This window comes from Notolepis coatsorum (assembly GCF_963971535.1).
Source record: "Notolepis coatsorum genome assembly, chromosome: 7".
Lineage (NCBI taxonomy): Eukaryota > Metazoa > Chordata > Actinopteri > Aulopiformes > Paralepididae > Notolepis > Notolepis coatsorum.
Window position 1 is genome coordinate 48,741,248 of NC_140171.1, and position 27,193 is coordinate 48,768,440.

The 27,193-nt window shown below is 43.3% G+C and overlaps 1 protein-coding gene across 5 annotated transcripts in view; it reads left to right on the forward strand.

Moving 5' to 3' along the window:
• Positions 1-27,193, forward strand: part of dok7b (docking protein 7b) — an 86,662-nt gene that overhangs the window by 11,016 nt on the left and 48,453 nt on the right. For all 5 annotated transcript variants that reach the window (XM_084318646.1, XM_084318647.1, XM_084318650.1 and 2 more), the window contains one exon: positions 19,210-19,329. In XM_084318646.1, the coding sequence (XP_084174772.1) occupies positions 19,210-19,329 (120 nt within the window). The remainder of the gene's footprint in view (positions 1-19,209; positions 19,330-27,193) is intronic.

Sequence of the window (27,193 nt, forward strand, 5' to 3'; positions counted from 1 at the left end):
TAATTAGTCAAAGCTGTACAGAGATTTACCATAGAGCTATGGACATGATAATATTTAAGCATTACATCACGCGCAGGAGTGGTTTGTGACCAATAAACCATGCCTAGGGGTGGTCGTTAGACCCCCCTAGGCATGGTTTATTGGTCACAAATCACGACTACAAGTGGTGTAAAGCTTTTATACAACTGCCAGATTCATCCAACCTTATTTCTATACAATAAACACACATTAATCGAAGATTTATTGAAAAAACCATCCGCCAGAAAAAGTAGTTCCCACAACTACAAAAAAGACAAGTTGCCTCCATGTGGAAGCAGCTTGAAGTGCATCCAACCAAACTAACACATCCAACTGTGTATTATTGGAATGATTGAGAGAAGTTGCCTCATGTGGAAGCAGCTTGAAGTGCATCCAACCAACTAACACATCCAACTGTGTATTATTGGAATGATTGATTGAAAATTTTATTACCAGATGCAGAATGGGTACAATACAGTACGGCTCAATACACACAATTGTTAAGGGAATGCAGACCTACTTTCCATAGAACTTCATTCTTAGATGCTTCTATATAAAGTAGGTAAAACAAATTAAAACGTTTTCTTTGCCCTATAGGAAAAAAACGTTTTCTTCGCCCTATTTTTTTATTTATTTCTTTTAGCCTAAACTTAACCAGTTGGAAAACAGGGGTACAGTAATAAAATTAGCAATCAACCAATCAATCAATTCAATAGACCATGCTCACTTAAAACAGCGCTGCTTCTCTCTCAGTCTGACTCCCCCGCTGTTGCAGACAGGAGTGTGTGTGTGTGTGTGTGTGTGTGTGTGTGTGTGTGTGTGTGTGTGTGTGTGTGTGTGTGTGTGTGTGTGTGTGTGTGTGTGTGTGTGTGTGTGTGTGTGTGTGTGTGTGTGTGTGTGTGTGTGTGTGTGTGTGTGTGTGTGTGTGTGTGTGTGTGTGTGTGTGTGTGTGTGTGTGTGTGTGTGTGTGTGTGTGTGTGTGTGTGTGTGCGTGCGTTTGTTTGTGGGTACGCCATCGTCAGACAGTTTGAGAGAGAACGCTGCAGTCAGTAGAAAGTAGGAAGGAAGACATTTAAATCAATCAATTAATCAATCAATCAATCCGCGATTTTTCTTTTGTTCTAGATTGACTCAAGACCCATCAATTACATCATCCAACATTGTTTAAAGGACTAACACATTCCCCTTGACAGAATCGCTTCATATTTAGTCGTTATGGTGCTTTCAACATAACCATTTGTTGTCCGCGATCTTGTTTTCTCCCGGAGTGAGCCGGGGAGTGATATGTGATTCGGTTGTGGGCGGGTCCTGAGCCCAGGACCGTGGATTGTTGCCAATAAAGACGTGTAAATGGCCAATCAGAATCGAGAAATTTGCATGCCGTTGTATAATTTCTATCACACCATGTTTCATCAGGATTCTGACCACATTAACATAGTCAACTGCATCAGAGTCATGGGGATATTTTGAGCATTTAAAAATCAATAGAAAACAGTTGTATAACACAATTTAGTCATATTCATTATGTCAGAAAGACCACCTACATGCTATAGCAGACCTCTGCTGCTGTCCTAGGTCCTGAAACAGCACGATTCCAGTCTGCTAAAATGACCGAAATGACCATTTCAAGGAAGTTTTAGTTTACTATGGATTTTGGAATAGATGTACTGTAAAGACAGGACTAAGGTAACAGATCATAAAATAGACATACTGTAAAGACAGGACTAAGGTAACGGATCATAAAATAGACGTACGTAAAGACGGGACTAATAAATAATAATAATAAAATGGATCTATCCATATGCATCAAACCATGCACAAAACGGCAGTATTGAAACACAATGCATGACATTCGTCTCACCACAGGCTCGGCAGCCCTCAGCATAATTTACAGCTGGTTTAGGAGGACAGACACAATTTTGCATAACATAAGCATTAGCTATATGCAAATAAAATGACTTGCACTCACATATCTGCACATGTAGGTCTACTTGTAAATGAAGTCCATGTGCTGATCTTTCACTGAAATTATATCCATAAAACTCACATTATCCAGCTGTAGTCCACACGCTGCTACCCGTGGCTGTAGAAAACATTACTGGTCCTTCTTTAATTAACTCTGGTGTAGATCTCCTTAAATGTCTCACATTTTCTTTGCTTAAAGGGGCATGTCACCGAAGAACAATGCAGATTTATTTTGCACATAATCTCACACATATCACAAGGCTCTAAACTGTTTTGCACACATTGATTTTGTTTATTGAGAGTTAATGAATTTGAATATGGCCACCAGTGATTCATAGAGGAAACTGAATCCTTCTGTTAATTACAGCCCAATGAAATGATGTACAGTAGATGAAAGAATAGAGACAAGGATTGCTATAGTGGCTATTTACAAACAATTTTGTAATTCGTATTTGCCACTTCCACTCCGGGGATAGCTTTAGTCTACGCGCACATAATAAAGATTCTGATCCATCCTTTGGCTGTCACAATGAATCAATCATTTATTTCTCATAAGCAAAACAAACAAAACTCGTATATCTAATACATGCGTGCGTTGCGTGCAGTGCGTCTGCGTGCGGTACAAAAACTGTTTGCCTTCCCGGTCCACGTCTCCCACGCAAGCCACCACCCCTTATCAAGGTAAACTACACAGGTGGATAGCTCAGGTAGGTCTCTTTAAAGGGAAAGTGCACATAGTTTCAAATCATAAGAATAGTTACAATAAGATAATCAGTGTAAATAATATCATGACTTGTCAATCAAATTATCAGTTTTCGTTTTCATATTTCGTAATCCATAAGCATTTTCATAATTCAAATAATTGCATGATACAAACTCAAAGATTAAATAACTCAAGAATGGCTCCTACATCCGGCCTCTAATTGTCCATTATCCTAAAAAGGGACAATTATTCTATGCAAATATGTTAACAGGAGCCTGAACATGTCTTTATATAGTTCATGTAGGAATAGAAATATTCCAAAAAGGGGGTATGTTCCACGAAAAAGCGTATAATCCACAAAAAAGGTATAATCCACAAAAAAGGTATAATCCATAAAAAAGGTATAATCCATCAGTGTAACAAAGGTTCGGGCATTGCCCTCGAAAAGGAAAAAACAAACAAGCACGTGAAGAAGTCAGTAGGGGCTAGTCAATGTCAGTCAATCTGCTTCTTTCAGCAAGCATAGTTTGCTGATGGGCCTTTCTAGGATATTGTACTTGGTCTTGACCTTTACCTTGCGTACATGCCCTCTGCTGTCAGGCATTGTCTCTTCCACCTTGCCCATGAGCCAGGAATTTCTTGGCGATGACTCATCCACAATGAGGACCACGTCCCCTGGGGCTAGGTTCTTCCTTACTTGGTTCCATTTCTGACGTTCTTGAAGCAGAGGGATGTACTCCTTTTTCCATCGCCTCCAGAGGAGGTCGGCCATGTACTGGACCTGCCGCCATCTCCTTCTGCAGTACGAATCATCCTTTGTGAACAAACCAGGTGGTAGAATGGGTTTTCCTTTCAACTGCAGTAGATGGTTCGGGGTCAGAGCCTCAAGATCGTTAGAGTCATCCGAGACGGTGGTAATAGGACGGTCGTTGAGAATGGCCTCAGTTTCACATAGGGCGGTTTGGAGACTCTCGTCATCCAGGGTCTGCTGGCGGAGTACTGAGTACAGCACTTTCTTTATAGACCGTATTAGTCGCTCCCAAACGCCTCCGTGGTGGGAGCCAGTGGGTGGATTGAATGTCCACTGGATTCCCTCGTCGAGCAGTGCATGTTGGATCTTGCTGTGGTCCAGGTTGGAAAGTGCCTCCCGCAACTCCCGCTCAGCTCCGACAAAATTGGTTCCGTTGTCTGATACCATCTCTTTAACTTGACCTCTTCTGCAGATGAACCGCCGCAGTGCTGATATGCAGGAGTCAGTATCCAAGGAGTATGCCATTTCGAGATGAACGGCACGGCTCACCAGGCGCGTAAAGAGTACGCCGTACCTTTTTACCAGACTCCTCCCTCTCTTCACCTCTATAGGCCCGAAATAATCTGTTCCCACATGCGTGAATGCTGGCAAGTCTGGAGAAATGCGATTCCTTGGTAGGTCGGCCATCTTCTGCTCTTTCACTGTGGCATTAAATCGTCGACACAGAACGCAGTCATTGACGATCTTCCTGGCAGCAGAGTTGGCTCGCATTATCCAGTACTTCTGGCGAAGCCTTGAGAGCATGTGGTTTCTTCCAGAATGGCCTACAACCATGTGTATATGGCTCAGTAGAAGATGAGACAAATGGCTGGCTTTAGGAAGGATAGCTGGATGCTTGGATTCCTCTGGCATCGCCATTCTACTGACCCTTCCTCCAACTCTCAGCACGCCGTTCAGTAGCATTGGGTCCAGTCTGTAAATGGTGCTCCTTTTATTTACAGTATTCTCTTTCTTCAGCGCAGATATTTCATCCTGGAAATGCTGCCGCTGTACGTAGCAAACAAGTGTCTCCTCAGCATGCGCAAGATCTTCAATTGAGAGACTCTGAGCTCCTAGCTGAGCTCTTGTTTTGTTCATCTGGTCATCCAGATGGTCTTGTCGTTTCTGGTCTGGATTCTTTGTGCAGGTTGCAGCCTGCAGCTCCTTTCTTTTGAGGCTTAGATTCTGAAGTGTTTCTTTGAACTTCAAGATCCATGCTGTAGCCTTCTTTAACTTATCCCATGATGAGAAGTGCTTGATAAGCTTGGCAATGGGATCACTGTCATGATCCATCACGGCTGTACTGAACGTGATAGTGCTCTTCTTAACTTCTGGATCGTCCTCACAGAGGGCAGGCAGCTCCTCTGGGGACTTTGGCCAGTCTTTCTCAGGCCTCTGTAAGAAGTCTAGGCCATTCAACCATCGACTGGATTTGAGAAAAGAATCCATGGTCAGGCCTCGTGACGCGTCGTCTGCAGGGTTGACTGCTGTATTTACATAGCGCCACTGTGATCGGTCAGACAGTTCTCGGATGGTCGAAATCCGGTTTGCAACGTATGTCTGGAATCGACTAGTTGTGTTGTTGATGTACTTGAGGACAGACGTACTATCCGTCCAAAAGACAGATTCCAGAAGTTCCACTTCCAGTTCCTCTTTCAGCATTTTATCAATGCGGACTGCGACCACTGCTGCCGCCAGTTCCATTCTGGGTATGGTCATCTGCTTCAGTGGGGCTACCCGTGCTTTGCCCATGACAAAGACAATATGGACGTCACCTTTGAGGTTGGTCAGTCGCAGGTAGCTAGCTGTACCATACCCGTGTTCGCTGGCATCACTGTAGTGATGTAGTTGTGCAGTGTGTGGTTTTCCAAAGTTACTGGGTTTAAGACAACGGCTGATGTGGAGGTTTGACAGCTTGCCTAGATCCTCCAACCATCTCTGCCATGACCGAGCGTGGGCCTCTGGGATCTTGTCATCCCATCCACCATTAATTTTGCAAAGATCTTGCATGATCCTCTTCGCTGGGAGAACCAGTGGGGCGAGGAATCCCATGGGGTCGTAAACAGAATTTGTCACTGACAGAATACCCCTCCTGGTTAAGGGTTGTTGCTTTGTAGCAGTCTTGAAGGAGAAGGTGTCGGTTTCCACATGCCACTGGATTCCGAGAGCTCGTTCCACCGGTAGTTCTTCTCTGTCGAGATCGAGCTCCTTCACTTCCTTGGCTTTATCTTCGTCTGGAATGGCAGACAGAACAGCACGGCTGTTACTGATCCACTTCGTAAGTCTGAACCCACCAGTAGAACAGACGGCTCTGAGATCTTGAGTTAGGGAGATGGCTTGCTTGTCATCCGGAACCGACTTGAGGCAGTCGTCAACGTAAAAGTTCCGACGGATGGTGCGAAGGACATCATCACTAGCCTTACCCTCATTGTCGTCCGCTGTTCTCTTGAGTGCATAGTTGGCACAGCTGGGGGACGAGACTGCTCCGAATAGATGGACCGTCATCCTGTATTCAGCTAATGGCTGGCTGAAGTCATTGTTGGGCCACCACAAGAAGCGCAGGAAATCAATGTCTTGCTCCGTTACTTGGACTTGATGGAACATGCCTTCAATGTCAGCCATGACGGCTACTGGTTCCTGGCGGAATCTAAGGATGACACCCAGTAATGTGTTTGTGAGATCGGGACCTTGTAGCAACTCATTATTGAGAGATGTCCCTTGGAATAATGCAGTGCAGTCGAATACCACACGCATTTTCCTTTTTATCTTGTGGTACACACCGTGGTGAGGTATGTACCACACCTTTCCATCTTCTCTGTGCAGCTGTCCTTCTGGCACCCGCTCGGCGTGCCCCTTATCCAAGATGTCACTCATGAACCTTTTGTAATCAGCAAAGTATGCCTCGTCCCTCCTGAATCTTTTAATGAGGTTCGTGGCTCGCTGCTCTGCCATCCTTCTATTATTTGGCAGATTCACGTCCTCTTTGCGAAATGGCAATCGTAGTTGGTAGTGACCATCCTTCAATGTGATGGACTTAGCTGCAATGTCCAGGAATTTCTTGTCCTCTACAGACGGCTCGGCCTTCTCATCGTAGCCTCGCTCTGGGAAGTCTTGATTGTACTGTTTGATGAGAAGTTCTTCCAGGTTTGCTATGGTGACTCGGTTTGATGTTGTACGTGGTCGACCCTGCTTGTCAATGGGCAGGCTGCCGCTCAGGGGACCATTAACCACCCATCCGAGACAGGTTCTCACTGCATAGGGCCCGTTTCCTTTGCTGTTAATTATTTCCCATGGCTCCATGGCTTTGACAGCATTAATCCCAATCAACAGTCCAACTTCCTCCTCAATAGTAGTCAGAGGTACGTCTTTCAGATAAGGCCATTCTTTTAGACCCTCTTGTGTTGGTATGTTTTCTTGTGAGACTGGTATAGCGAGCTGTGTGTAAACTTCAGGGAGAGCAAAGAAGTTATTGCTTTCCAAATCACTCACTTCCAGCCCATCCAATCTGTAACTGCTCACAGGCCGTTCCTGGCCCATTGTCCTGAGCAGTATCTCTGTTTTCTGGCCTCTGGCGTCCAGCTTCTTCATCAGGCTCTCGGTACAGAAGGTAGCAGAGCTTCCATGATCCAGGAACGCATATGTTCTGATTACTTTGCTTCCTTTAGCCATCTTAACCTGGATAGGCAGAATAGCTAGAGCACATTCCTTTCCTCCGGCCCCAGTAAGCCCGCAAGCCTGCAGTGAGACCAGGGCGCTGGAAACTTCCTCACCTTTAGCTGTAACTGTGGTGGTGCTCTCTTCCTTCCTGGGGTTGTCTGTTCTATTTATGTGCAGGAGAGTTGGGTGTTTGAGCTGACAAGAGCGACAAGTCAGGCGATTCCTACACAACTTGCTCATGTGTCCTCTGTTTAGACATGCAAAGCAGATTCCCTTTGTCCTGAGAAATTCGATCTTCTCCTTATGAGGCTTCAGAATCATTTTCTTACAACACTCCATGGCGTGTTCTCCAGTACAAAATAAGCATGGCTTACAAAATGCATTTGAACTGACTTTGCCATCCAACCTTTGCTTCTCCATTTCCACTGGTGTCAATGATGTAGCAAAACTGCTCCTGCCTTTGCTTCCTGATGACTTGGATTGATGCTGGGGGTTACCCAGCCTTGTTTTAAGGCCTTGTACCTTTGGAGTAGACTCTTGAATATTCCCAAATACTGGGTCTAGAATAACTCTCACTTGCCGTTCCACAAAGTCAACCAGGTTTGTGAATCTTGCTCTTTGCAGGGTTCGTTCATAATAGCTGCATGCTACAGATCTCCATGAATCTCTGAGCCTGTAGGGTAACTTAGAAATGACCGTTCTCATCTTGGATGGATTGTCCAGTTCATGCATGTACTCTAGGGCCTGCATAGCATTGCAGCACACACGGAGAAATAGTGAATAGGCCTGTAGTGCTGCCCCATCCTCAGGTTTGATAGCAGCCCAATCCAGTGCCTTCTGGATATAGGCGCTTGTGATTTTTATTTTATCACCGAAGTGCAGTTCCAGCAGTCGCCTTGCTTCAGCATATCCTCTTGCAGGATCCATGTGCTGGCAGCTGCGTACCAGCTCTCTTGGTTGGCCAGTGGTATATTGCTCCAGATAATATAATCTGTCCTTACTGATGTCCGTGTTGGACTCGATACCATGTTCAAAAGCACTTATGAACGACTGATATTCCATTGGGTCTCCTCCAAATGTTGTGATTTCCCTGGCGGGTAGCAATGACAGCCTTTGTTGGTGCACAAGAAGTTCTGTCATTTGACTCTGCCTGTCCATGACAGTAGCTAATGTGTTCTGGTGACTTTGGTGACCATGCCCTGATGGTGCACCTGGTTGAATACCTCCCCCTAGTGGACCAACTGGGATATTGGTCATGTGTGATGGCCTGGACAGGTAAGTTGCTGCACCTGGCTGAATGCCTCCCCCTAGTGGACCAACTGGGACATTGGTAATGTGTGATGGCCTGGACAGGTAAGTTGCTGCACCTGGCTGAATGCCTCCCCCTAGTGGACCAACTGGGAAATGGTCAACATGTGATGGCCTCGACAGATATGGACCTGCCTGTGACAGGGGTTGACTGTATTCCGTTTCCATGGAGTGGTCAGGTGGCATCCTTGACCTAGCTCCTAGCTGGGGGGACTGTTGTCTGTCATCGTCAGGCGGGGGGGGTGAGCTTCCCGGATCAATAATGTCCATTGTCATTGGGGGTTGATCTTGCCTGGCTTGCATTTGGTCAAGATACTCATTCATGCCATCTGTAGGAGTCCTTGCCTGGGATTCACATGATTTGACCTCAGCCTGGGATTCCTTTATTTTGTCGTATTTATCGAGGACTTTCAGTTTAGCATCAGATTCAGCAAATGCCATCTGCATTTCAAGTTGTTCCTTTTTAGCATGCAGATCCTTTGTCATCTTTTGCAGTTTGTCCTCTTCCTCCTCTAATTTCCACTTTTCCTCCATGACTGCTGATTTAGCAATGAGAGCAGCTCTCTCCGTTTCTAGTGTTATACGCAGAGTTGAGGTTGTTGATTTAGTGGTCTTTTTAGATGTGCTGCTGATGCTGTCCTCAGGTCGAACTTGATCCTGTTCTTTATAACCAGGTTTTATTCTGTTTCGAACATCATTCATAAATGAATTGAATTGTTGAACCTTTGGTTTATACCAGTCGTATTCATCACCCTCTTTCTCATCTTCATATAACAGTGCTTGAACAGATTGGTGCATCTTCTCAAATTCATTCATTAAAACATCAAAGGCTTGCAAATGTTCATTCACCTTTTCCACGTCTACGTCATCAAGTCCGTCGAATAGCGCATCCAACTCATTCTTGCGCCTTGTCAATACACCGAGCTTTGCCCTGCGAGAGCCAATCAATTTCACCAGCTCTCTCTCAGCCTCTTGGGCCTTTTCCGTTTCAGACATTATTTTAATATAGTTGAAATATCACAATAATGTGTGACAGCGTCAGTGATGCAATGTCAACAGTTTAACTGTTCAGAATCCCCGCAAATGTCATCCACAGTCCATGCGTAAAGATGCTTCGGTGTTTATTATTATGCTTTGTGAAACACAATGAAACACAGTCAATGCGCAAAGACGCTTCGGTGTTATTATTATGCTTTGTGAAACACAGTCCATGCGCAAAGACGCTTCGGTGTTTATTATTATGCTTTGTGAAACACAATCAAACACAGTCCGTGCGCAAAGAAGCTTCGGTGTTTGTTATTATGCTTTGTGAAACACAATGAAACACAGTCCGTGCGCTATGGTCAAACAAGTGTATCCACAGCGGAGAGTAATTGAATCAGAGCCACCTCCCGGTAGCCCTTCCACAATGACGTCAGATCCAAGATTAAGTCATTCAAGTTCATATTATCCCCGCGGGATCCTCCCCATGTGTTGCGCAATGCAACGTTACTCACGACCGCGCAGTATCTTGTAGATGTTGTTGTTGTGGGATCCTCTTTCTCCCTGGGTCCTGGGTGAAGCGAACGTGTCCTTGTTGAAGTCCTCTTCTTTCAGGCGAAATACTTTAATATCAGCAGGAGTTTTTGTACTTAATATAGTGGCTATTTACAAACAATTTTGTAATTCGTATTTGCCACTTCCACTCCGGGGATAGCTTTAGTCTACGCGCACATAATAAAGATTCTGATCCATCCTTTGGCTGTCACAATGAATCAATCATTTATTTCTCATAAGCAAAACAAACAAAACTCGTATATCTAATACATGCGTGCGTTGCGTGCAGTGCGTCTGTGCGTGCGGTACAAAAACTGTTTGCCTTCCCGGTCCACGTCTCCCACGCAAGCCACCACCCCTTATCAAGGTAAACTACACAGGTGGATAGCTCAGGTAGGTCTCTTTAAAGGGAAAGTGCACATAGTTTCAAATCATAAGAATAGTTACAATAAGATAATCAGTGTAAATAATATCATGACTTGTCAATCAAATTATCAGTTTTCGTTTTCATATTTCGTAATCCATAAGCATTTTCATAATTCAAATAATTGCATGATACAAACTCAAAGATTAAATAACTCAAGAATGGCTCCTACAATTGCTACTTTTTCATCTACATCATTTCATTGGGCTGTAATTAACACAACACAAGGACTCAGTGTCCTCTGATGACATCACAGGAGGAGATATTCAAACTCTCAATAACTGTCAACTAAATTAATCTGTGCAAAACTGTTTAGAGCCTTGGGATATGTGTGAGATTATGTGTAAAATAAATCGTTGTTTTTCGGTGAAGTGCCCCTCTCAGAAGTGCCCTCGTTTCTGAAAGCCAACGCAACTAGGGAGAGCAGCAGTGAGCAGTACAGCCAACTAACGTTCGACAATGGCGATCGCCCAGAGCGAACGATTGGATATTAGAAGAAGACAAAACGGATTATTCATATATGTATTGATCCTGTTCTGATCGAAGACACTTGGAGCGAGAGTGGAGTACCTGCTGACAAAGGTAACGTCTATTTTACCGAACCCCATCATAAAACATGCTTTTGTAATGATCGCAGCGTTTTTGCGTGGTATAGTGCACAAACGAAGGTATGTAGAAATAAACTGTTTTGTCCCTGTTGGAGTATAAATAGTGCCTGTCAAATGAGCCATACTATTGTCTCCATAGCTATAATATAGAATATACGATGGGTCCGCAAACATCGTGAAAATGGTCAATAACGCTGGCGCCAGGGAGTAAAGATGGAAAAAACAGCGTGGCAGTCAATGAGTTAAAGAAAGGTTTCTTAACTAGACTTGATAGACATCGTGAGGTATTAGGTAGCCAAATATATTTAATGCCTTGACTAAATTTGGCTCTTGCGCTAAATTGGATAGTGCAACTTTACGCTACTAGGGCAATTTATCCACACAATAAGGCAACTGACTGAAAGCAGATGAATTATTTTAAATCTTTTATTAAAAGTATTAATTAATAAATAGCCTAATATTTATTTACAAAAATAAGCTCTATACCATGATTTATTTGGAGAAGCCATGCAGTTCATGAAATAAATTTACATTCAGCACCCCCACAGCCCAAATGGAATGTTCCTATAGACGTGCAGCACCCCCACAGCCCAGATGGAATGTTCCTATAGATGTGCAGCACCCCCACAGCCCAGATGGAATGTTCCTATAGACGTGCAGCACCCCCACAGCCCTGATGGAATGTTCCTATAGACGTGCAGCACCCCCACAGCCCAGATGGAATGTTCCTATAGACGTGCAGCACCCCCACAGCCCAGATGGAATGTTCCTATAGACGTGCAGCACCCCCACAGCCCAGATGGAATGTTCCTATAGACGTGCAGCACCCCCACAGCCCAGATGGAATGTTCCTATAGACGTGCAGCACCCCCACAGCCCAGATGGAATGTTCCTATAGATGTGCAGCACCCCCACAGCCCAGATGGAATGTTCCTATAGACGTGCAGCACCCCCACAGCCCAGATGGAATGTTCCTATAGACGTTCAGCACCCCCACAGCCCAGATGGATTCAACTGAATTTTGAAGTCTTTATTCATTGTAACATAGTCATGCAGCGACACACACATGTGATTGGTGACACACATACTATAGGAAACGCACACATGCATCTTCTTTTGGGGGGTCGCCGATGACATTTAGTCTCTGCGCTTGACCCATCCCGTTGTCCTTCCCCCCCAAGGGCAGCCGGGAGCCGACACGGGTTGTGGCGTGGGGCTGCACCCGGGGACCAATCCAAGTGCTCCTGTCCGCCTTCATCAGGGATGCAATAGCGTTAGCGATCTGTTCTGCATGTTTTTCCATTGGGTTTATCTCTTTTTCTGGAGGGGAAACCCTTGCGAGCACAGGGAGAACATGCAAACTCCACACAGAAAGGCCCGGGAGATACCCCACCTGGCAACCCAGCAACCTGGTCTGCAAGCGGGAATCGAACCCAGCACCTTTTTGCTGTGAGGCGACAGCGTACCACGTGTCCTTAGTTTCATAACCCCTCTTTCACCCGCCACTGCAACGATCCAACTATGAGACTGGCAGTCAAAGCAAGCTCCTTCCATCGACTAATCCAATAGCCAACTTTAGTTCCACTGTGCCTTATATTGTGTGTGTTTGTGTGTCTTTTATGTCTGTGTTTGTGTGCATCTGTGTGCATGTATGTGCGTTAGCTAGGGATGAGCAGACCCGTGGCTCCTACAGGAATAACTGTGAGGTCCGTACTAGTATCTGGTTTCATCTCTCTGATGAACAACAGCTATAAATACCAGCCTCCCCTCCTGGGCCTCCGACAGCCAATCGTATAGCCCCTGGTGGCCACACAGCCTATCATAGCTGCCCCCTCGTTCACATCATCTACATATTACCCAGCAGCCTTGGGGAAAGTAGAGACTCTTGGCAGAGGGAGACAGAAGAGAGAGACTAACATGAGTGTGGATGTATTCTATATGGTGCACGCCTTCCCAGACTGTCTCATACAAGACCGCCTAGACTACGAAGTTTATCTTTATAACAATACTGAAAACATGTTTATGTGACCATTGCAGAGGTTTAGAATGTTGTAAGTGCGGATCGGATTTTTTCTTTGCGGCCAAATGCTTGTGGCCCAGTCCAAACGGTCCTGGTCCGCGATCCGCTGGATGAGAACCAAGCCCAGCCTCTCTGCGGACCCCGGACAGTGGAGTGTAAAAGCCAGCTGCACATAGCAAGATAGGATGTCTGGCAGCGACGCCGAAGACATGACACCGTATTGGCAGGCTTTTCACTGGCATCCACACACACTGGCACACAGTCCCACACACACACACTGGCAGCTAACCAGCCGGCCCTATGGCATAGTGGGCAGTCTCTCTGTGTTAAGCCACTGCTAGGCTGTAATCAGCTGAGCTGAGGTCTTGATAGATGTATGTTGGATCTGGGCCCATGGCCGGTGGTGGGACCACATGTGTGCGCGCGCGCACACACACACACACACACACACACACACACACACACACACACACACACACACACACACACACACACACACACACACACACACACACACACACACACACACACACGTGCACTTTCACTTGTACTGTATGTGTATAGTTGCACCCAGTAGCCTTATAGTGTGTAGGTTTGGTATCTCAGGGTCAATGTGATAACGAGCTGAAGCTGTTATGTGAAGCATGTTGCTCCCAGCGGGACAGATGTTCTTTGGCTTATCGGGTCCTCACGTCCTCATCTGGACAGACAGACACACACACACACACACACACACACACACACGCACACGCACGCGCGCAATTATGAACCAGAGGTTAGTTGGCTGTCAAGCCTGCTGACTTGGTCAAATACATTTCCAGCTAACATCCCCTGATCCCCACTACACACACACACACACACACACACACACACACACACAGGTAATTATGAACCAGAGGTTAGTTGGATGTCAAGCCTGCTGACTTGGTAAAATACATTTCCAGCTAACATCCCCTGATCCCCACTACACACACACACACACACACACACACACACACACACACACACACACACACACACACACACACACACACACACACACACACACACACTAATGTATTCTAGGAAGCAGTGTGCATTTGTTGCTTCAAAGCGGTGTAGTATTTATTTGGTTTATTAAATACAGAATTATGCAAAGCTTTCTGTGAACCAGTGAAGAGCAGAGAAATTGGCAGGGTGAGAAAGTGTGCTTAAAGGAATACTCAAAGCAGATTTATTATGCTTAGACATACTGTATACCAAAACGATGAACTGTCTCGTGCAAAATCTATTTGGAGAAAGTTATTGAGTTAAAGAGTTGGAATGTGTGATGTCATTATGATAGTATTAAATACACCTCAGTGAATCTATGAACATTTAAATATCAAGGCCTTAAAAAAAGAAAGAAAAATGTAATGTTATGTATACAAGCCAGTTTGGTGTCATGTGTGAGATTACTGGCGTAATAAATCTGCTTTATTTAATAATAAATGGTTAATTTAATGTTGGTCCTTGACAGGGTGAGTAAGTCCTTTAGGCCTTGATACACCAGGCGGTTAACACGATGAGACCTGGAACAAGACAAATGGAAAAATACAGTCACATTTATCTGAGCGGAGAAGTGGCCGTGTAGACTAAACAATACATGAGTGTTCAGATCACTCAACGGGGCTGTACGCTCTAGGAACATTCCAGCCCAGGAAGCAAGTAGTCCTCACTCCTCATGCATCACCCTGCTAATGTGAGCGGGGAGAGCTGCTTCTTTCCGGAGGGTGCCAAAAGAACTGGACTCCTCGGCTGCCATTTGCTATTGTTTCCCTCATTAGCGAAGGACATCCTACACCCCCTTCACCTGGCTCACCTAGCTGCCGAAAGCCTGGGGACAGGTTCTTTGATCTTTGTCCACAAATCCACGATAACGAAGTGACTATTCGGCGACGACTGGATATCCGCACATTTTCAATCCAACCAGCCGTAGTCTTGTGCTGCTGAAGCTCTGCGGTGATACCGTCATGTGTCACGCAAACAACTTCAGATTCAATTTCAGATTTCTTTGGTATCACTACCTTTGTCTGGGTTTTGGGGGCGGATATTCAATCTCTGTACAGCTTCCCTAATCGGAGTCAGCCAAGAGGTGTAATCCTTCCTTGTCGACTTATTCGCTGGGAAACAGCGGGCCGTGTTTGAGCTACATTGAAAATGGGTCGACATGTTAGTATCATCACAGAGCCGACAAGTGATGTGTTGATTAGAAAAAGAAAAGACTGAAAAGTCCCACATAGATGCCTGGGGGTGATCTGAGACAGTTCAGTCTATTCAGGGTTCTTTATACTGTGTGTACCTAATCTCAGCTATATAGTCAGTTTTTTACAGCCATTGATTTGTCAGGAAATGACCAAGAGGGAATTGCTAGCTGAAATGAATGAAAATGGCCTATTTCAGCACATTTGTATTCCTTTGAGGTATTTTCGTGCTGGTGGCATCTTCTCCTGTTGAGATGACTGTCATCATAGCGTATCCAGGCTTAATACCGTGATGCCATCCTCCTCACAACCTTGCAAGGTGACATTTTGTGAAATTGAGTCTGCGACTGAATGCATTTGTATCATTATGACATAAATACTAAAGTGTTAAAAAGTTATACCTTTTCTATCTTCTCTTTTACAAGGCAAAGTTGGCAAACTGCTTCTGGACTTGAAGTCTGTGCTAATTAAAGCCAGTAATCTTGACATCTGTAGATTAGTTATGTCAACATTTAAACACTGATGACTGAGGACTCAAGGCTGACTCTGACGTTAGCAGTCCAGAGCTGCTCTTCTGATTTATCATTCTCCCAAAGACCACCGTCTTGTATACCCATTCTTTTTTCACAAAGGTGTGAGTATGGATTTATTATATGGATGTTTTTTCAAGGGCTCTGTATTTTGTGTTTGTGTGTGTGCGTGTACATGTGTGTGTGTGTGTGTGTGTGTGTGTGTGTGTGTTGGTTGTCTTGTGTTTTCTTTTCAAACTCCTACCTCTATGTGAGCTTGAGGGTTTATTCTCCTCAGTTTTACTGTTCCACCCAGGGGACTTAGGTTTGCAGCCATGATAAGCAAGCAGTCCACAATCAATGAAATAATAAAAACAACAATACAAATCAGACCATACAAAGAACGTCCCACTAGTTATATTGTAAAGTAAATTGCAGAAGCAATAGATAATGGCTAAGTAAAGTGCATAATCTGTAGATAATGACTAAGTAAAGTGCAGAAACTAGATAATGGCTACTGTAAGTAAAATGTAGACGCAACAGATCATAGCTTATGTTGAGAGTTCAGCAGACCAATGGCTACTGGAACAAAGGATGCCTTTCGTCTCTTAGTCCTTCCCTCAGGCTCCTGAAACGTCTTAAGTCTCTTAGTCCTTCCCTCAGGCTCCTGAAACGTCTCTTAGTCCTTCCCTCAGGCTCCTGACACGTCTTAAGTCTCTTAGTCCTTCCCTCAGGCTCCTGAAACATCTTAAGTCTCTTAGTCCTTCCCTCAGGCTCCTGAAACGTCTTAAGTCTCTTAGTCCTTCCCTCAGGCTCCTGACACGTCTTAAGTCTCTTAGTCCTTCCCTCAGGCTCCTGAAACATCAGCCTGATGGCAATAACTCAAACTCCCTCTGCAGGGGGTGACGATCAGAACAATCAGAAATATCATTGGCCTTCATGAGAACCTGTTGATGGTGGATGTCAGTAAGCTGAGCCTGACTTACTCCAATAAATTTACTTGCCACTCTGTCAAGGCTGTTGAGTTTATTTTGGTTGGACAAGGTTGCCATGCCATGCCATGATATCATACAGAAGGTTATATACACACATATACATTGTGTCATCATGGTTGCACACACATTCAAATAGTTAATTTTTATATAGCCCAGGCCAGTGTGTGAATTGGCAGGGTTTTACACTAAAGTTTGTGTCTGTCAGATTCCTACAGATAGCTGTGGTGTGTACATCCCTAACCAGGAACAGCATCTGGTTCAAAACACAGTCATAGTGGGACTGCATGATGACGTACTAAAATCAACAATCATATCCTTGGTTTTAGCCACATTTACACCACGGGTGCGTGATCCGTGTTCCTGCCGCTGAAGAAGGCTAACAATCACAGAATCATCAGCAAATTTCATAATGTACCTATTTTCACGAGTGCTCTGACAGTCATTGATATACATCAGGGGTTCTCAAACATTTTTATACCACGACCCCATTTTATTTAGATTTGTTTTTGGGCCCACACTTAATGTATTGCGTAATTTCAACATGGAATTAAAGAATATCAAAATAAAAGCACACGTTGTTGAACTTGATCATGCATATTTATTAGAAAATATAATTACAGCACTACAGTATGTTTATAAAACGAGGCATATTTTTTTTACTTGCCAATGCACGACCCCACTGTCACCTACCCACGACCCCACTTTGGGTCGCGACCCGTAGTTTGAGAACCGCTGACCACATAATGTAGAGAAGGGGAGACAAAGAACAACCTTGGGGAAAACCAGTGAAAGAGTCGAGCTGTAAGCAGCACGCACTGTGATCTGTCAAAGTCCACTAACCAACAATGTTAAATCAAGTTTAAAAAGGTAAATAAGCAAGTAAGTGAGGCTGGATATAGTGTCGAGTGCAGATTAATAAAAGTTTGTAGCCTCCATTGTTTTCATTCCCTTCCAGGTGGTCCTTAAATTGCTGTTGCCAAGTTCTGCTTGTATCTTTGCTTGTTATTTTCAAATGTCCCTTACTGCATCAAAATTGCCTTCCTTGAAAGCAATTTTCTTGTTATACAAAAGGTCCTCAATTCCCTTACAGATCCAAGGTGTATTATTTCTAACTAGCCTAACCACAACTAACAACTAACTAACTAACAACTTTCTCTCTGAAATCTATGTCTTTTGATTTTCTATTTTATATATCAAATAAAAAATCGAAAGACATCGAGATATATATATATATAAACATAGAACAAATTTGTGTTTGGTAGATAATTTCTCTGTCTGTAACAATGCTTCTTAACAATACATTTTATACCGTTGAAAAGCCTGTTTATTTCCCTTTTTAAATGGTGCCCCATTTGGAAGGAACATGCACAGCGGAGTATGTGGGTTGCGCCCATGAAAGATTTGCCAAATCGGATTCAAACGGCTTATTCTGCTGTTGCTATTGACTCTTGTTTGGTGGATTGGATGATTGAAGTCTATCAGTAACAAGGAAGAAACAAGACATATTGGCAATTTTATTGTTATTTAAAATTTTAAATGTATTCATTTAACAAACAGTCAGGAGCCTCAGTAGCGTGTGGATGAACCATATACCGCCACAACAGCCTGGCACCTCCTCAAATTATGGACCTCGATCGGACCTTCGTACGCTGAGCTATGGTCACTTTCCCGCACCTACCCCCTACCAGTGGCAATCCCATATCTCCAGTCTGGGACCGAACTCCATCCTTCAAGATGACAACGCTCGCCCCCACAAAGCGGGTTTATCAGAGACTACCTCCAGAATTTGGGAGTATAGAGAATGGAATGGCCTGCCAACAGTCCTGACCTCAACCCAATTGAACACTTGTGGGATCAGCTTGGGCGTGCTGTTCGTGCTAGGGTGACAAACACAACCACGTTGGCTGACTTGCGACAAATCCTGGTTGTGGAGTGGAATGCCATCCCACAGCAGTGTGTGACCACACTACTACTGAGGCTCCTGACTGTTTGTTAAATGAATAAATTGTAAAATTGCCAATAAGTCTTGTTTCTTCCTTGTTACTGATAGACTTCAATCATCCAATCCACCAAACGACACCAAACAAGAGTCAATAGCAAAGGCAGAATAAGCTGTTTGAATACGATTTGGCAAATTATTCATGGGCACAACCCACATACTCAGCTGTGCTGCTCATCCCACAAATGCATGTTCCTAACAAATGGGGCCCCATTTAAAAGGGACATAAACAGACTTTCCAACGGTATAAAATGTATTGTCAAGAAGCATTGTTACAACAGAGAAATAATCGACCAAACACAAATTTCCGAACTTTTTGTTCTATGTTTATATATATATACTGTACAATATATATACATATCGTTTTTATTTTTTTTATAAACCCCACTGTTATGTCTCTCTCTCTCTCTCTTTCTCTCTCTCTCTCTCTCTCTCTCTCACCCCCCCCCCCCTAGGGACAGGTGTGTTCTTCTTGTCCTGTTCTGAAGGGGAGCAGATCAGCTTCTTGTTTGACTGTATAGTCAGAGGCATCTCCCCCAGCAGAGTCCCGCATGGTCTGAGTCCTGTGCTGCCAGGTGGGTGCACACACACGTACGTAATGGGAACAACGCATGCACACACTAAACTATGCACACACAGACACACACGCCAGGGTGTCAGTATTTCTCTCATTAACAGCTCTTGTTCTCTCTGTCACAGTTCTTAAGCAAAATGTCTGAAAATGCACTGTTCTAAAATAAGGAAAGCTCCATCATAGAGCCATGGGACATTCATGAAACAAGCAAAGCTCCATCTTAGAGCCATGTGACCTTCATGAAACAAGCAAAGCTCCATCTTAGAGACATGTGACTTTCATGAAACAAGCAAAGCTCCATCTTAGAGCCATGTGACCTTCATGAAACAAGCAAAGCTCCATCATATAGACATGTGACTTTCATGAAACAAGCAAAGCTCCATCATAGAGCTACATGATCTTCTGACTGTGAACATTTAAAAAGGGTTTGCTGGATGTTTACAGAACATGCATGCATGTGTGTGTGTGTGTGTGCGTGTTGGGGCGCCAGGCAAGGAGTAGAATCACATGTCTAAAGCCCTACAGGGGTCACTATGTGGATTAAGGGGTCATCAGTATGTACGTGTGTGCATTAATACCGTAAACTACACAGCCATTTCTGAGAGGGGCTTCACACATGGGACAGAGGACTTAGCAGCAGTGGAAACTGGCATGGTTTCATTATTACACAGATGCCCAGGATCTGACACCTTTTTAGAATACCTCTTCACCCACACTGCGATCCAGCGACGCCTCAGCACTAGGTAATCCCAGTGTGAAAAGGGCAAACCGGCACCCAAAATAAACCCTTTCTAGAGACGCTGGATGACTCCACTCCCAACACGTCTTCAGTGTCTGACAGGTTTTATGACACCTGGGATTCAAAATTAAACTAAATAGACAGTGGGTAACAATTCCCCAAATAATTTCTACTCTTAACAGTTGACAATAGAACTATTAACCTGTGTGTCATGTTATTTCTACTCAGTTGACTATAAACAACACGTCTACCATACACCTCTCAATGCATAAAAAAAACGCCTATGGTGAAAATGAACAGTGTTTTACTTTGCCATTTACCAGTAATCTTGTCTATGTAGGGGGAGAGGTAAAGTGACGTGGATTATATGCTTTGCTAACTAGCCTATTTTTAAGAGCCATACTGTATATAGGAAGACCTGGTTCAAGGTAAAGAGCATGCGTGAACCACAGATGAAGCCAGGATTGGACTCCCTTATTTGGACGGAAGATTGACTACATATGAGAGGATTAGTAGATGTCCAATTTTAAATGTAAATGCAATGTCTTCAAAAGTACTCTCTCTGCTTTTATTATCCTGTCAAGGTACGTCCCCCCCAGCACCAGGGCCCGTGTAGCCCCAGAGACATTCCGTGCTGTGAAGTAGCTATAATTAGTGTCACGTTAGCCGATACCCCCAGAGCATCACGGAGAAGCTTGACATCTGCTGCACGTTAGCGGTTAGCATTAGCCGCTATAGGCCAAAGAGGGGAGATCAAGGGGGGGGGGGGGGGGGTTAGGTTTTTCACACCCATACACAAAACACCCTGACTCACTGTAACACACACACACACACACACACACATACACACACCCACCCCTCTGGTGTGTATATAGCCCAGGCCAGTGTGTGAATTGGCAGGGTTTTACACTAAAGTTTATCTGTCAGAGGTTCCTACAGATAGCTGTGGTGTGTACATCCCTAACCAGGAGATGATCAATTTACAGCCAGGCGGGAAGGTTTGTCGTCTGACACGCTAAGACATGGTACTCATCGTAAAGAGGTGGGAGATCCCGTCTTACTATCACTACCTGTCCTGTCTTTATTAGGCCATAGCATCATTTGCTATGTATGAAGAACCTTGAGCAAATGCACACTACTGTACTTCACATTGTGGTTTTATTGTATTGCAGTGCATCCCCAAAATATATTTCAGAAAATATATTGGCTTACCCAGAAGTGTTGGAATTTTTAAATATGTTGGATTCAAAACTGGATTAGAAACTCCTTGATAATGGTAACCTCTATGGAGAACTGAAGTTATTTAGACTAGGCCTGGATGAACTGTGTTGAAATAGACTAGGTTTATTTAGTCCACGTCAGACTCGGTTTGCGCACACATCAAGGAGGCAAAAAATTACGTAATCCTGGTCAGAACAATGGGGCAGACGACTAATATATTTGCATTTGCCATGCTAGCGATCTAAGCAATCAATCCATGCCAAAGCCATGCTGATTTGTCAAAATTACAAAGTGTTTTTGTGTGTTTTCATCCATTTTCTTTCACCGTGTCCCTATCCAACAAAGTGTGGCTCAACATTTTCTTGGTACAATTTGGAAATGCGCAAATACAAACCATTGTTTTTTATTTTTTAGATAAAGCAACACTTTCTGTATTGCAACAAGACAAACAAATCTTCCTCACCAACTCACTCAAGTTTTTACCCCTCCCCATTACATTGTATGCACACACCCCTAATTAACCATATATGGTAATGAAACACCCCCTATGTGAAATAATCGAAAGACTAAGCGAACTATGAGAAGCTTCACTGATCACGGAGGTCTAACCAACCAATTTAACGTATACAGCATTTTCCGTTGTGAACAATCTTATTTGGAAACATGACACACAGAATAATAGTATTTAGCTTTTTATTTGAAACAATATTTAATCACGCTTGGAGGTGGGTGTTCTGCGTCTGCCCCCCCTTCCCGTGCCAAACAAGCAGGCCAACTGCGTTCTAAATGGCTCTTGTGCTCCTGTGTGGGTCGTTCAGAGTCATTAACTATGGCTTCAGTGGATAACCCCGATCACCTGGGCCCAGGAGTTCAAAACTTGTAATCCCTATCTGATTGGATCAGATAATTTCAACTCATTATGAATTGAAAATGGGGGACCCTGATGTAAACAAGACGAAAGTCTTTTTCTGGTCTGCATCCCCTTAACAATTGTGTGTATTGAGCTGTACTGTACCCATTCTGCAATCTGTTAATACAAAATTTCAATCAATCAATACGGATTACAAGTTTTGAACTCCTGGGCCCTGCATTTAAGTGATATTTTAATTACAGATACCCCAGTAATAACATTACAATTTAAAATAAAATTAGGCCTGAATGGGTAACGCTCACCAATAAGCCACCCGTCTTCAACAGCATCTCTCCATGGACACGAAGGCCCACAGAACTGTTCTGCACTATCAGCAGAGTATCTGTACATTGACAGAGTAGAATCTCTTTCTATTCACATAACTGAATTTGTTGATTGTTGGAGCTTTGACAGCTATACATGGGTACACATTATATTGCTCTGATGGGAAATGCCAGAGCGATCTCCATCTCACGCTGAGAAGAATCCCAGGGTGGAGAGGACTTGAATGTGCACGTGATGGCATTTGTACGCGTTGTTTCATGCTTCAATTTGTGTCCCGGGTAGCGGACTCTACTCTCTCGGCAAATAGACTGCCATATCCCTGACAAGTCTTCCGATAGCGCAAGATTATCCATGCTGCATTCATTCGGAAAGACCTATTCTAAATGCTATTTATAGGGTTTGAAAATAATTACACTCATGTCTCTATTTTACAATTAACTATAATGAATTATTAGACTACTGCTTGACCTTACTCCTAAAACCCACCTCACCCCTGCCCATTTTGACAACCTAGGATGGCTTAGAGTAGACGACAGAGTACAGCAACTTGCAATGGGCCTGTTCTACAAGATACACTACACCACTAAGGTACCCATGTACATGTCGAAATACTTCCCAAAGGTCAGTGAATACCACTCATGTCTCTATTTTACAATTAACTATAATGAATTATTAGACTACTGCTTGACCTTACTCCTAAAACCCACCTCACCCCTGCCCATTTTGACAACCTAGGATGGCTTAGAGTAGACGACAGAGTACAGCAACTTGCAATGGGCCTGGTCTACAAGATACACTACACCACTAAGGTACCCATGTACATGTCGAAATACTTCCCAAAGGTCAGTGAATACCACGACCACAACACCAGAGGGAGTTCCACAAATCATGTTCAACCCAGATTTGGCTCAAACAAGGGACTAAACACGTTTCGCAATTATGCCATCAATGTGGAACGCCCTACCCACAGCTAGGGTTGGGCACCGAGAACCGGTTCTAATGGGAACCGGTTCCTAACTTCCGGTTCTGGAAATCGGAACCGAGAATCGTTTAGAACAGGAATCGAAATGGAGAATCGGAATCGGAACCAGAATCGTTCAAATCCAAACGATGCCCAACCCTACCCACAGCCGTAAAATAATGTGAATCCCTACCCACCTTCAAAACTGCTCTCAAAGAGCACCTACAGGAGGCTGCAATTCGAAACTGGCCCCTGTTAATGTCCAACCCCCCCCCACCCAACCCCCTCCAATGTACAGTTTCTTCCCCCTCAAATGTATATACTCTATTTTTAGAAACTGTCTTTTAAACAGTACTGTATATTTGTATATCTTGTATTTCATAAATGTCTGGATGTAACAGTATTGTTTATCTGTATGTCGTGTATGTCATAAATGTTATGATGAATTGAAAATGGCGGACCCTGATGTAAACAAGATGAAAGTTTCTCTGGTCTGCATCCCCTTAACAATTGTGTGTATTGAGCCGTACTGTATTGTACCCATTCTGCAATCTGTTAATAAAGTTTTCAATCAATCAATCAATCAATTACGGGTCCGAACACGTAATTTCGTGTCTGTTGCAGTCTTCATATTCTACCGCTTGGTGACATGTACGCACAGTCTGAGCTGTGCGTAGATATACGCACAATTTCAAGCACACGTTCATTTTGATAAATCCCACATTTTGCTTAGAAATGATCATACGCACGGTTTACACACATATCTGTGCATACGCAGCATTGATAAATGATGGCCCTGGACTCTAGCCAGGATCCATCCCATTGGTTATCTTTTAGACAGATTAGAAACAAATGTACATCATCTGTCAAAAATGCTAAATCAAGCAATTTTGGAAAGCAGTAAACGACTTGGACCCGTACTTTCTTAAATTAGCTGCTCCTGTAATCGGAGAGCAAATAACATATATTTGTAATATCTCTATATCAACAGGCACAGTTCCCAGTATTTGGAAATGGCCCATGTCTCTCCTTTGCATAAAGGTGGAGACAGAACTGACCTGAACAATTATCGTCCAATTTACAAGTTGTCCTGCTTAGCTAAAATCCTGGAATCACTAGTAAATAACCAACTCAAAACAATTCTCTCTAATCACTGTTCTTTTTTTTTTTTAGATTTTTTTTCTTTTTCCGTTTATCGCTTTTTACTACTGGGCAGTCCAGTAGAGAGAGAGAGAGAGGAGGAACGGGATACAGAGTGGGGGGAAGACATTCGGCAAATAACGACGGGTCCGGGAATCGAACCCGGGTCGGCCATGCCGCGACTCAGCGCGTTATGTGGTTCGCCACTGGGGCGCCCTAATAACTCTGTTCTAAGCCCCCATCAATCTGGTTTCAGAGCCAACCATAGTACAATCTCAGCTACCACATTAGTTATAAATTATATTGTTTCTGCATTGGACAAAAAAAACATTGTGCTGCCCTATTTATAGATTTATCAAAAGCGTTTGATATGGTTGATCATTCTCTTCTGTTGAATAGACTGCATAGTGTTGGTTTTGATGAGATTGTTTGCGGTTGGTTCCGGAGCTATTTATCAGGCAGAAACCAATGTGTGAAAGTAGGCAAAACCCAGTCAGAATTTGTCCATTACAAAAGGTGTTCTGTAAGGATCGATCCTAGGCCCCGTTTTATTTACCATTTATATTAATGATATTATTCTGTCCTTGAAGGGCTGTCAAGCCCATTTATATGCAGATGACACAATTATCTACCACGGATTCTGTACAATTAGTTACTGACGATCTACAACATGCATTTAGTGCAGATAAGCTTATAGGCCTTAAGCTTAAATGCAAGCAAAACTAAATTCATGGTGTTCTCCCAGGCCAGAAATATTGATCAAAACAGTTTACTTTTATCGACTAGGCCAGGGGTGGCCAACCAGTCAGAGGCTAAGAGCCACAAAAATGACTGTGGTACCACAAAGAGCCACACCATATACCAGCGTTTCTCAACCTTTTTTTTCAGTCACGGCACCCTTCATGTGTTTATAGGTCTCACCCTCTGGCCTCTGAAGTTGCTAATGTCTTTTTTATTTGGGCCTCACAGGGTTAAAAGTACCCTGTGAGACCCACGGTTGCAAAATTACAAAATCACTTTTAGCCATTTAAAAAAATAATGTTTATTTAAAAAATGTTAAAGGGGAACTATTTTACTATTTCTTTCACTATTTGGGCACTTTTACACAATTCCTGTGAGTCTATGGAACACCTAGGTTTTTTTTTTTTTTAAATGCATTGTTTTGTATTTCTAATCAAGTACTAAAAACCGCATTTTTCTACCTCAAGATCTTAAGCCGTTTTGAAGCTGGGCGCCAACCACTGTGTGGCCTGGTGCCAACTGCCACATCAACTGCCACATTATTATGCAGCTGAGAAATCTCTGACATCACAGATATGCACATTTTCAGATGACTCAGTTCAGTGAGGGTGAATATTGTGAGAGGAGAATTGGAAGAATGCGCCAATATGAGAATTAGAGACATATATCCTATTAATATAAGTCCACATAGCTAAGAAACAATGGTAAACACTGAAAAAGGCCATTTATAAGATAGTTCCCCTTTAAGCACATGTATAGTCAATTGGTCCTGTTGTTCAGCCTCACAATGCTATTTTATAGTAAATGTGTTTATATGTCCCACCCTCTGGCCTCTGAAGTTGCTAATTTCTTTTTAATTTGGGCCTCACAGGGTTAACCTCTTAAGCCCGAGATATACAGTAAAAGTGTATATTTTCAGCATTACGTTTGTTTACCAATTATTTTAACTGTTATTAGTGAAATATAAGATTATAGAAATCTCAGGGCATTGAGTCGGAAACCGGCGCATATTGACAGGAGGAAGTGGCACAGCCAAAAGTGAGTGTAGTCTTTTGAAGGAAGAGACTCAGGGCTTTCAAATTTCGAAAAACTACCCTACCCAGCTCACACCAGCCCCTGTCAATCATCTGACTTCTGGATTTACTTTTTAATTTCTCTTATTTTTTCAGATTATCTCCCACAAACCTGAACGTTATTGCCATAAAACAGAACGCAGTTAGTTTCTCTACCTTTCTGTGAACGTCTTGCAAAAAACGGTGTTGCAATATGATGAAAAATGGTGGAGAAATTTACATTATAAAAAAGATGGCAGAATTCAGTACTGTATCTACAAAACCTTCTGTTTAATCATCTTCCCTTTATTCATTTGCTTAGATTTTTCAGGTCTGGTCAATTTTAGCATGGTGTTATTCACAGTCAAAGATAATTTCTTTTTTTAAATAGAATTGATATTCTCCTTTGGTTCATTACAATTTACTCAAGCCTAGTAACAGACACACTATTTCTGACACTGATCCATATATGTCCCTAGATTCAGATACCAAGAACATGCAAATGGACCATTTAAAAAAAAATTGTAAATGTTTATTCTACGTCCTTATGGAATGAGTGACATAAAAAAAAAAAAAAAATTTAAATTTTTTTTTATGGATGGAAGAGCCGCACATTGACGGGCAAAGAGCCGCATGCGGCTCGCGAGCCGCGGGTTGGCCACCCCTGGACTAGGCCTAGGGTAACTGAATTTAAATATCTTGGAATCTGGCTCGATGATAAATTTGTTTAAATATCATATAAACAACCTTGCCAGTAAATTGAGGCAAAAAATTGGTTTCCTGTACAGGAATAGATCTAGTTTCCTAATGATGTGT